At 49.7% G+C, this 12,344-nt stretch overlaps 1 protein-coding gene across 1 annotated transcript; it reads right to left on the bottom strand.

Annotated features, from left to right (window-relative positions):
* Positions 1–3,573: 3,573 nt before the first annotated feature.
* PSCA (prostate stem cell antigen) lies at positions 3,574–10,954 on the bottom strand. The gene is made up of 3 exons (XM_030549615.1): positions 10,885–10,954; positions 7,498–7,605; positions 3,574–3,788 (listed from the first exon to the last, which is right to left on the bottom strand). Exons 1-3 carry the CDS (start codon positions 10,934–10,936, stop codon positions 3,574–3,576), a joined length of 375 nt encoding a protein of 124 aa, XP_030405475.1. The 5' UTR covers positions 10,937–10,954.
* Between the last annotated feature and the right edge of the window lie 1,390 nt (positions 10,955–12,344).

Raw genomic sequence — 12,344 nt, 5'->3', positions numbered from 1 at the left:
TCGGGATGTCATCAAGTCCAGCCCACTGCACTGAGGCAGGACGAAGTGAACCTGGACCAGCCCTGACAGGTGTGTGTCCAACTTGCTCTTAAAAACCTGCAGTGATGGGGATTCCCCAACCTCCCTTGGACTCCTATTCCAGTGCTGAACTCCCCTTATGGTTAAAAAATTTATATGAGAAAGGGTAGATAGGAGCATCCGACCTGCCTTTTCTGGACCATTCATTGATTTATACACCTCTCTCATGGCTTCTCTTCTTAGCTTCCTCTCCTTGCTAAATGGTTTTAATCTTCCCAGGGTTTCCTCGTACAGAAATCTCTCCGGGCTTTTAATCGTGCTCAGAGCCTGTCTTGGAATCTCCTCTATATCTGCTGCAACTTTTTTGGCGACATTCTGATCAGACCTCAACCCAGTATTGCAGCTGGAGGTGCACCACGGCGTGGCACGGCATTGCAACGGTTTCTGTCACATCCGTCGTCCCCCCAACATAGTAGCTTTGGGTTTTGACCGTGGCTGGTGAGAGGCTTTCATGGAGTTGTTCACTGTGAGTGAAAGCCTGGCCCCAGGGAAGTGCGTGGGAGTGTTGCTATTGAGTTCAGTAGGGGCCATGACACCCAGTCTATTGTCTGAGTGCTTAGAGTTAGGTGTTTGGAACTCAGCAATGTCTGCTTCCAATGAGACATAAGAACGGATGTCGTCCAGCTAGCCCAGTATTTTGTCTTCTGACAGTGGCTGGTGCCAGATGCGTCAGAGGAAATGAATAGAACAGGGCAATTTATTGAGTAATCCATCCCCTGTTGTCCAGTCCCAGCTCCTGGCAGTCAGAGGCAGCACCCGGAGCATGGCGTTGCATTCCTGACCCTCTTAGGGACTAGCCACTGATGGCCCTATCCTCCATGAACATATCTAGAGCTTTCTTTAACCCAGTTATACTTTTGGCCTTCACAACACCCCGGGCAACAAGTTTCACAGGTTGACTGTGTGGTGTGTGAAGAAATAGTTCCTTCTGATTGTTTTAAACCTGCTGCCTGTTAATGTCATTGGATGACCCTGAGTCTTGTGTTATGTGACGGGGTAAATAATACTTCCTTAGTCACTTTCTCCACACAACTCATGATTTTATAGACCTCTGTCATATCCCCTCTTAGTCACTTCTTTTCTAAACTGAACCATCCCAGTCTTTTTAATCTCTCCTAGTATAGAAGCTGTTCTATACCCTAATCATTTTTGTTGTCCTTCTCTGTGTCTTTTCTGTATCTTTTCTGAGAGGGGGTCGACCAAATCTGCATGCAGTATTCCAGATATGGGCAGACCATGGATTTATATAGTGGCATTATCATATTTTCTGTCTTATTATCTATCCCTTTCCTAACCATTCCTAACATTTTTTTTTTAGCTTTTTTTGACTGCTGCTGCACATTGAGTGGATGTTTTCAGAGAACTATCCACAATGACTCCAAAGTCTCTTTCTTGAGTGGTAGCAGTGAATTTAGACCCCATCGTTTTGTAGGTGTAGTTGGGATTACATTTTTCATTGTGCATTGATTTGCATTTATCAACACTGAATTTTATCTACCATTTTCTTGCCCAGTCACCCAGTTTTGTGAGATCCTTTTGTAGCTCTTCTGAATCAGCTTTGGACTTAAGTGTCCTGAGTAATTGTATATGATCTATTAATTGTATATAGATATAGTGCACAAAAGCTTATGCCTAAATAAATTTGTTAGTCTCTAAAGTGCCACAAGGACTCCTTGTTGTTTTTCCGGATACAGACTAACACGGCTACCCCCCTGAAACCTGTATATAGTCTGCAAACTTTGCCACCTCACTGTTTACCCCTTTTTCCAGATCATTTATGAATATGCTGAATAGCACAGGTCCCAGAATAGATCCTTGGGGGAACCCAAAGTACCAAAGAACCCCCTTGCATATACCAGCTTACTACTCAACTGCCTGCCTTAACCAGGGTCTTCTAATACAAGCGGATGAGTAGCTGGGACATCCTCATCACACCTATGTAAGGAGGCTAACCTTGCTCCTAAATGCACTGCATCCTGTGCAAACCAGCCACAATCCTCTGAGCTAGCTGCCTGTGTACTCTAGTAGGTGCGGGCAAGCAAACAGGTTTTGTCACTGAGGATAGACTTCTATGCCAGAGATCATCCTGAGCCACTCCCTATGGAGGAAGTTGCCACTTAAACTCAGAGGGATGTTAGATAATACAGAGCCTTAAACATGTGAGGGAAGGAGAGAGCCACCAGGGCCTGAATGGGAGCTCCCAGGCCGCAAGGAGGTGGCATGGATGTGCTTGGGAGGTAGGGGAAATTCCCACGATCCCCGGGAAGGAGGGAGGAATCTAGGTGGGCTATTTTGCAGAGGCTCCCAGAAATCCCAGGGCCCGTCCTGAGAGGGGGAAATATTGTGATGATCCTAGACAGGATCTCATCTCTGCTCCTGAGTGCTATTGAGAACATCTCACTGAGGCAGGGTCCGTCCAGACACGTCTCTGTATCTCCCCTTCTAGGGGTTCTGTTAGTGATTTTCTAGCCCTGGCTTCTTCTCCCCTTGGAGCTCGCCAGTGCTATTGGGCATGTGCGTGCGTGTCTCAGAAAACAAGCAGCTGGGCTGGAAAATATGCACCTGCTTGTTGACTCTCTCTACTCTTCCTTGTACAGTGCATAACCCCAGAGCTGCTTCAAGGGAAACACCTCAACAGCCATGCAGCGAAACATGTTCCCGTCTCCGCCTTCAGACATGTACCAGGGAGTAGCCTGGAGGATACATAGCGAGAGAGAATCAAAGACCCCAAGGGAGGGTGGCTTCAGAGGGTGCTACTACCACTCAGAACAGCAGACAAGGGGAACAACTGCAGACAATCCTAACGCTGGGGTGACTCTAGGTGAAAATGTCTCCAGGGGCCTGGCCTGGGTAGGGGAAAGAGAGCAGCATGGAAGGAGTTAACAAGAAATCACGGCTGGCGGGCTGCTGACAAGCGTAGGTCTTTCTTTTCCTAGTGGGACAGCTGAGAAGCTGATTAGACACGGTGTGCATGGTACCGGGGCCCCAAAAACACGCCAAGGCTTCCCTTGTTTATTGTTATCATATATTATTTGTACAGTGGTCACACCTAGGAACCAGAGTCAGGGGCCAGGGCTCCAGCTGTTCTGTATGTACAATTCATGCCTTCTGCTTTGCTATACAACAGTAAAAGGTATCTCACATAACACACATGCTCCCGACAACAGTGACAATGCATGTGTGTCTGCCAAAATCAGTGTCTCTGGTGCACAAACACACACGCACGGATGTGCACTTGATGGAGCAATAAATGCATCAGCTGAGCAGTGTGTCCTTCTCAGAGGCGCACGCGCACACACACACACACACACACAAACATACTTTTTCTTATTCTTAATTAACAGCAGGAACGAAGCTCTGGCCAGGGAGGCATCGGCAGCCAGCTATAAGCATGCGAGAGAGAGCTGAGCGTGAAGCTGGGGCCGGTGGTTAGCATCCTAGCTGCAGTGGGAAAGCGCCAGGATTCTGTCAGGCCAAAGGCCTCCTCCCCACGCCTCACAGCCCGTTCCTCAGAAGGATGCAGAGGACGCTGGCGGTAAGCCCCACTGCCATGGTGGCGTAGCTGCTGCTCACGCTGCCCACCCCGTTGCGGTTGCAGAGGTTGGTACTGCAGCAGGAAACGTTCTGATTTCCCACGGTGAAGTCCTGGTAGCGCGGCTCGCACGACGTAGCACACTCCTTGTTGATGACATTGAAAAGGCCCACGACGTCTGGAAGGAAGACAAAAGGGTTTCATTTTGGGTGGGGGGCTGTGGAGAGGGTTTCCGTGGGTTGCCTGTCACTGCCCCTCCCCCTGACATCAATCCCTGCCCCGTACATGCCCCAGAAGTACCCCTCCTCCGCACCAAGGTCACCCAGAAGGAGGTGGGGGCAAAAGGGTAGCTTGCCCTGGGCCCCCTACCTGAGAGGCCCCTTAGCCCGAGTGGTGGTGTGACCTGGTGCACGGCGTTACACCACTACTTGGGTTTGGCCCAGCTGTCCCATCTGTTATGATGGAGAAGGCGCCAGGCCAAACCTGAGTGAGTGGCACTGCGACCTGGTCCCTGGGGCTGCAGCACCACTTAGGTTTGGGGGCCCAGTGATGGAGGAGTGGCTAGGCCAAACCTGACCGGCACGGCAGCTCTCATGCACCAGTTTGCAATGCCTGGAGCTGGAAGCCAGGCCCAGCCCCCGGGACAGGAGCTGCTGCAGCGGGGTGCGTAGGGGGCAGGATCATGCTCTCTCCCAGGCAGACTAGAATATGGGACTTGGGGGCCTGGCCCAGGAGGGGAACTGGGATGGAGACAGAGGTGCTCTTCTTGCCTTGACAGAGGGGAAGACTGGGATTGTGGGGGCCCCATGCTGGGAGGGAGCTCCATGGTGGGGGCTGTTCTGTTAGCCCCTCCCCTCGCCCACAGATATAAAAGGATCTTGAAGAGGGTGAGGCTAATCGCTCCCAGGGCAGAAACAGCCTGGAGGGCTGTTCTGTTCCCTTGTAGCTTGTCTTCTGCTCTCACCTATGGCCTGAATTACAGGGCTGGAGCAGGAGCCCTGCTACAGGGCTCTATTCCCAAGAGGCACAGGCAGGGTGACCAGACAGCAAGAGTGAAAAATCGGGACAGGTGGTGGGGGGAAATAGGAGCCTATATAAGAAAAAGACCCCAAAATCGGGTCTGTCCCTATAAAATCGGGACATCTGGTCACCCTAGGCATCAGTGCTAGAACTAGGGGTGTGAGCAGGGGTGAGGGGGAGCTGCTGCCTCCCCTGGCTTGAAGTGGTTTCCATCATATCCCGGGTTTACCAGTTTGGTTCAATGGCTCTGTATACAAGTTGTTCAGAGACTGAGAGCAGGAGAGCTGGGAGAAACCGAGCAGGGGGCTTGGGGAGCCGGGCTGGTCTAGGGAGGGGAAGGGAAGTGGCAGCGGGGGCTGAGGAGGGGTGCTAGCAGTGTGGAAATCACTTGATTTTGTGTTTCTCTTTCTCTCTCTCTGTAATGGTGGGTTCCCCAAAAGAGACAACATGCAGTTGGTAGGTCGCCTTAGTCAAAAGTTTGGGAACCCCTGGGCAGAGGATTCTAAATAGGGCGACCATCCATTTTCTTTTTAAAAGGATAGTCCTGTTTTTTGGGACTTTTTCGTATGTAGGCGCCTATTACCGCACACCCCCTGCCCCATTTTTTCACAGTTGCTATCTGGTAATCCTAATTCTAAAACACTACCACAGCCAGGGCCGGCTCCAGGCACCAGCCCAGCAAGCAGCTTCTTGGGGCAGCGAACGGTGAGGGGCGGCAATTCGGCAGCGGGTCCCTCACTCCTTCTCGGAGCGAAGGACCAGCCACCAAATTGCCACCGAAGACTGAAGTGGCAGCGGTAGAACTGATTGTGATCACGGCTTTTCTTTTTCTTTTTCTTTTTGCTGCTTGGGGCAGCAAAAATCCTGGAGCCGGCCCTGACCACAGCCAAGTCTCACTGAATTGAATCAGCCGAGGCAGTTCATAACTGCGACCACTAGAAGGAGCCTAGGCAAAGGAGTGACAAAGAGAAGGGAAAGAACATGAAGCAGGCTGCATTTCTTGGGAGAGCTGGCTTGTAAAAAAAATCCTGTTTAACTGGGCGTGTTTGCTTGAATCATAGTATAACAAACCCTTTGCCTTTCTATAGCACACTTAGCCAAGGATTTCAAAGCATTATTATTATAACTCCAGAGACCCCGTGCCGGGTTCGGCGCCCCGTTGTGGCAAGCACTGTACAATCACAGAGCCTGGGACAGTCCTGCTTCTCTGTTATAAACATGTCTAGCCTCACAACATCCCTGTGAGTTAATCGAGTCTTGATATCCCCATTTTACAGATGGGAGAGTGGAGTAATCCAGGGGCTAAAGCAATTTGCCCAGAGACACACAGGGGATCAAATTCAGAGCTGGACACTATAAGCTGCTGTAACAAACTTTTTCTTGGTCCTTCAGTGTGTAACTTACAAAAGCTCAGACTTCCTTGCACACAAGTGCATTAGTGAAAGAGGGTCTAAGAGAGTTTAAGATGATGTTGGGGAGATAAGGCTACAGCTACACTACAGATCTTACAGCCGTGCAGGTGCCCGCTGCAGCCTCACCGCTGTAGGGCTTCTGATGAAGAGGCTCGAAGCCAACGGGAGAGAGCTCTTCATGAGTCCACCCCCTGCGAGAGGCAGTAGCTATGTTGGCGTGAGATGCTCTCCCGCTGACACAGTGCGGTCTACATCACTCAGGGATGTGGATTATTTACACCCTGGAACGACATAAGTTATACCAAAGTAAGTTCCAGTGTAGACAAGGTGACAGTGTAGACATTACCTACACCGACAAGACAAATTCGTCTGTCACTGTAGTTAATCTACCTCCTGAGAGGTGTTAGCTAGGTTGCTGGAAGAATTCTTCCATCAGCCTAGCGCTGTCTACACTAGGGCTTAGGTCGGTATAGCTACGTCTCCCAGAGGCACTGGGACCCTTTTTTATAGTAGGGGTTCTGAAAGCTGTAAACTATGTATCTTCCAAAGCAATGTGGAAAAGCGCAATTCCTGATCACACCACATGGGTGCAGCGCAGCTCTGGGATTTTCAAGAAGCCTGAAATAATGCTTGCTTCATTCTGTCAGCACCAGCAAACTTTTAAACCCGGGGATGCTGTGGCATCTGTGGCACCCCTAGTTCCCGTGCCTGTGGTCAGAGGCCTGGTGTTTTCACACCCTCAAGAGATGTAACTAGGCTGATGTAAGCTCCCAGTGTAGACCAGCTCTGAGTGAAGTCCTCACTACCAAATCTGGCCTGATGAGTTAATGGAAGAGCCAGCAATACAGAACTCACGAGTCCTGGTTCCCGGTGTCCCTGTTCTAACCACTAAACCATACAGCCTTCCTGTCTAAACCAAGGAAGTTTTGTGAGAAAGAAAGCATTAAAAGAGGATATTAGTGTTCATCCAACAGGTAATTTCTAAAGCCAGAATTGCTTTCAGTGTCCCTGGGCTCCTTACACGTTGTCTTCAATGGAGCAGTGCTGATTTATGCCAGCTGAGGATCTGGCTCAGAGACTTCCAGATGGGCAAAGAGGGGTACACCCTAATGTGTTGGGTTTTACAATATAAATATAACACCACCCTTTTCTTCTGGGCACTGGGCAGGAAGTGGTTTCTGCAGAGAGGCTGTGGCAGGAAAGCAGTGTATGCCATAAGCAGTACGCTTTACTGTTAGCTTTCTGCCTTTCGTGAATAAAGTGAAAGCCTTTGGCCCCCACTCATTCCGAGTCAGCATTTCTCCTCCTGTAGTGCACCGTGCCTTTAAGAGACCTGGCCCCTGGACAGGAATCTCAGAAAGGCTGCAGTGGAAGGGGATCTGTTCGCACATCCTAGGAGGATGTCTCTGTGTCAGCCCCTTCAGTGTCTGATACCAAACTGGGACTTTGCCTTACTGATCACATCCGTCTTGCACACTTGTGAGTTGTTGGCACACGTCGTCTCCGTCTGACAGTTGGAGTTGCGAAGCTGCGTCTTGCACGTGTAACATGTCAAAGAACCAGCTGCAGAAGAGGAAGAGGGGTTAGAAGGGAATGCAATACGGGGAGTCTCGTGCACACTACCAAGCAGACAGGGTGATTGAAGTGTCAACCGTGGCTTGAAAGACCCTCCTTCCATTTTTACCGTGGGTCACACCCCAGACAGTCATGTGTAGGAAGGGGGCAGGAGATGGGCAATTTTTGGAGGGGGTGGGGCAGGTTCCCTCTAAATAGTTTGAGGAATAAGGACTATCAAGGAGAGAACGGTTTATTAATGCTGATGATGATTATTGGTAAATGAGAACATGGACCATTTCTTCCAAAATGTTTGATAACACCGAGCACCGTGGCATTCCGCTCCTGATTGGAGCCCCCGAGAGCTATGGTAGTAATTTACAGTCGGGCATCAATGTTTAATTTAACAGGGATGGATAGAGGAAAGCCCAAAAGGTATAGACTGATCCAATGTTCGTGTGACAGCGTTGTGACTTGTGACACCGGCTCTCTGGCAACCCCCTCGAGCACAGAGTCTGTACACACCCATCTCCCTCTGGAAATGAATCCCAGTGGGTAGAGTGGTCCCGGGTGAATTTAAAGGGTTCGTACGCCTGGGCGTGTGTGAAGGCCCTGGGGGAGCATGACGTAACGCTGTACATTTCCACAGCAAGGTGAAGTGCACTGAACAAAGGCAATGACACAAGTGCAGACATTCGCAATTTAAAGCCCAGATCCTCAGTGGTGCTTGATGGGAGTTAGGTGCCTAAAAAACCCCACTTGCGTTGAACCTGGTTGTTCAGCACTACGCTGGCTGGAATCGCTTACCTACCTCCCAGAAGTGTTGGGAGGAGAAGTGCCTAATTTTCTGTGAAATGCCCAACAGCACAGCAGGTGTGTTCAACATGAGGACTTGCAATTAACATACCTGATTTACTCTCAATGGGGAGTTAGAAGGCTGGAGCTTCCACCTTACCAGCCCTAGCCCCCCCACCATTTGTTAAACTTTTGAATAGTTTAATTTTTTGAGCATTGGTAGCCCATCTCGCTGACTGACTGGCAGCGCCCTGCCCCTTATATACCCAGGAGGGCGTGGTGACAGCATTCTAGGAAGTGCAAGGAAAATGTAGTTCTCTGAAAATCTGGAAGGTTCCACGAGATTCTACAAAGGTCCAGAACATTCTAGGAGGTTAGTGAAAAATGAGACCACATATGGAATACCTGAAACATTTTACTTCAAACGTTCTATTTTCCCTTTTGTTGCTAACAACAAACACAGCACCCTGAGCCCAGAGCCCCCTGAGCCTGGCACCTCAGGTGGTCGCCTGCCCCTAAATCTGGCCCTGCTTAAGTCTATATGCACAAACTCTTGTGGGTTTAGCTCACTGACTCCATCTTGATCTATCTCAGGCACTTATCTGGTCCCCTCTAGTACAGTATCTGAGCACCTTGTAACCTCTAATACACTTGCCCTGACAGCACCCCATTATCTCCCTTTTATAGATGGGGAGCGGTGGCACCGAGAGGCCAGGTGATGTGCTCCAGCATGCCTGTAGCAGAGCAAAACATTGAACTCAGGTCTAGCACCCTCACCACCAAATCATCCTTCCTCTCCGAGTGCAGAATTTCAGGGAAGTTCCATTATGCAGCTTCCCTTCCCAGTCTTGGCTTTGATTCACCAGCACAACCACCAGTGGAGGGGAAGCCCAGTGGCATAAAATTCTTCCTGCTCCCAGGCGAGGCTGGCTAGCTGGGGCATAACCAGGGTGCCTGGGGAGATACATTGATTCAGCCAGCTCCTTAGGTGGGACTCCCATGTGGCCTTCCCTGGGGGGGCCATAACCCCTTGGGTGCAGCTGTCCCCATGGGATCTGAGATGGGAATTCATTCCCCCTCCCCACCAATGCTAAGTGGGTTTCTCAAGCTCCATAACTAGTAATGGTTCTTCTGTGTGTGTGGTGGGGAGAGGGTGTCAATTATATCCAGGACTAAGGAGATGCCCTCCAGGATAAAATAAATTCAGGAAGCCGATCTAATCTCATGCCAACTTTGCACTGGTCCCTTTAGTTCACAGGCTCAGATCAAGGGGATCAGAGTTCCCAGGTCTAGGGCAACATCCAGACCTGACATCGTGCAGTGCAGAGTGGGTGCCTTCGGCAGGGTTCGTGGCACGAGGATGATTATTAATAACAATGTGGCTGGAGCGCAGACTGGCTCCTGTCAGGATCAGAGCACCAGTGCACTAGCAGCTGCACAAAAAAATAAACCAAAGACTGTCCCAGTGTGCTCAGACTCCCATATCTCTCACAGCTGTAACCCAGGCTTCACAGTGCAGAGCTGTAGAACTGCACGTGCTCTGTTAGATTGCCCAGTTCATCACCCAGAATGGCAGGATGGTTCTTACTGAACATTTTCTAGTGTATTATCCCAAATGCTTATAAAAGACCCAAATAATTTGCCTAACACCCATTCCCTTGGGAGGCTGTTCCACAGCCCAAGAAGTCTGGCAGGATGCTTTTTCCAGCTTTTCAGCCTAAATTTGCCCTTTCTTATTCCATCTCAGAATTCTCAGCCAGACCCTCTTGTGCCATCTTAAATCATTCCTCTCCCACACATCTCTATAGGCACGTCACCTGCCCCCTTTGGTTATGACTTGGAGAAGCTAGACAGTCTAGTTTTTCCTCCCCATTCATTCTGTTGCTCTTCTCTAAAGTCCCTCTGTCAATAAGCCCCTGAGGCATCTCACTGATTTCCAAAGCGACACCGCTCCAAGCAGTAAGAAAACCTGCCAGTAAAAGGAAACCTCCTGTAGTATGTGGCAGGAGAAAGTCATAAAAAAACAGATTAGAAAGGTAGCCGGGTATTCAGATACCAGGCTAATGGAGGAAATGTGGATAGATAGATAGATAGATATGAGCACTCATATCAAATCCCAAGCACATAAAGTCCCATCAGGAATGCAGAGGACCATCTTTATCCTCATACGGACCGGTCTGCCGTCCATAAGAACATAAGAACAGTCACAATGAGTCAGACCAATGGTCCATCTATCCCAGTATCCTGTCTTCCGACAGTGGCCAATGCCAGGTGCTTCAGAGAATGAACTGAGCAGGTAATTATCAAGTGATCAACCATCAAGTGATCCATGAGAATGCCAATACACTATATTTGGAGCTGGAGCCAGTGACTTCAGTAGTTCTTTCTTTGCTGCAAACACATCCTAAAGATCTCTCCAGCCACTCCCAGAGCTGTTTATCTTGGTGGTAAGGAGATGGGTTGGGGTACCGAGGAATCTCCTGGATGTCTTACCTGGCTCTGTGCACAGGACGGCAGCCAGCAGGAGGACTAGAAAAGCCTTCATCTTCGGAGGATGAGCCAAGCACAGAGAACACAGGACACCTCCTCCTGGGGTGCTTTATAGCCCATTTCAGTTATCTCATCAACCGCAAGGGGCTGGGAGGTTTCACTGGTAAATCGCTCATTTCAGGTCCAGCTGGTTCTTTGAGTCATGGCACTGAAATTTGTGATAAATGCTCCTCCTCTGTCTACCTGTCCCCTTCATGCTGTGCTCTCAGATACTTCCGTCCACATCACCACTCATTTCCTCATTGTCCAGCGTGCTTGGGCGAATGGTTCACACCTCAATGGAGAAAAACAAAGCACCTACAATCAAGGGTGGCCTTCTCTTTGTGACCCTTCCCTGGGCTGGGGAGATTTTTGCTGCTCAGGTGTGACTAATCTGCGAGTGCTACACCCATCGTAACCAGGGACACAGGCTTTAAATTAAACACAGGCTCATTCTTCAATGAATTTTCCAGGTGTCTCACAGTAGCTCAGAGTCACGCCTCTCTAAGCCCACCTGCATGGTGCAAGCTGTCTCCCGGGCTCTTTGCAGAACACTGGAGGGGAATGAAATTTCATTCACATTTCCTAGGGGGCAATTCCCGGGGTCTCTGGTTTCGCCACATGTGGCCTATGCTCAGTCTCAGAGAATAGGTGACCTCCGTGTATGACGGTATGGTGGTTCTCACTGGGAAGAAAGACAGGAGAACTTCTAGCCCCCTGAATACTAAATAGGGGACTCACTGAGGAGAATATGGTTCTCAGGACATTCGGCCAATTAAACAGGGTGGCAAAGACCCTCCCAACCTCACCAGCAGCCAACAGGAAGTAGGGTGACCAGACAGCAAGTGTGAAAAATAAGGATGGGGTGAGGGGGCAATAGGAGCCTATATAAGAAAAAGCCCCAAATATTGGGACTGTCTCTATAAAAATGGGGTATCTGGTCATCCTAACAGGAAGGAAGGAAAAAATCCCTGTTGTTGAAGGGATGGTAGAGACCCTGTAGGGGGAAAGACCTGAAGAAGGGAGGGTTGTTCTGATATCACAATGGCAGACTGATCATAGAATATCAGAGTTAGAGAGGACCTTAGGAGGCCACTTAGTCCAACGCCCTGACAGATTTTTGCCCCAAACCCCTGAATGGCCCCCTCAAGGATTGAACTCACAATGCTGGGGCTAGCAGGCAAATGCTCAAACCACTGAACTATCCCTCTCCTGCATTGCTGACCCTCCTAGCAGAGTCATTCTGCCATTGCTCCATCTGTGTTGTGGGCATGTTGCTGTGAATTTGGGTTCCTCGCCTGTTAGCTAGGACAGAGAGCTTGCGTATTAACTCAAATATCCAAGTGAGACATGTGATGCAGAATCATAGAGAAGCTGGAGGAGGACAGGATGCGTAGGAGCCCCTGGGCACACACAGAGCTGGT

Source organism: Gopherus evgoodei, chromosome 2 (assembly GCF_007399415.2).
Source record: "Gopherus evgoodei ecotype Sinaloan lineage chromosome 2, rGopEvg1_v1.p, whole genome shotgun sequence".
Taxonomy (NCBI): Eukaryota; Metazoa; Chordata; order Testudines; family Testudinidae; genus Gopherus; species Gopherus evgoodei.
The sequence above is the reverse complement of the archived record's forward strand: the minus strand, read 5'-3'. Positions and strand labels throughout refer to the sequence as shown.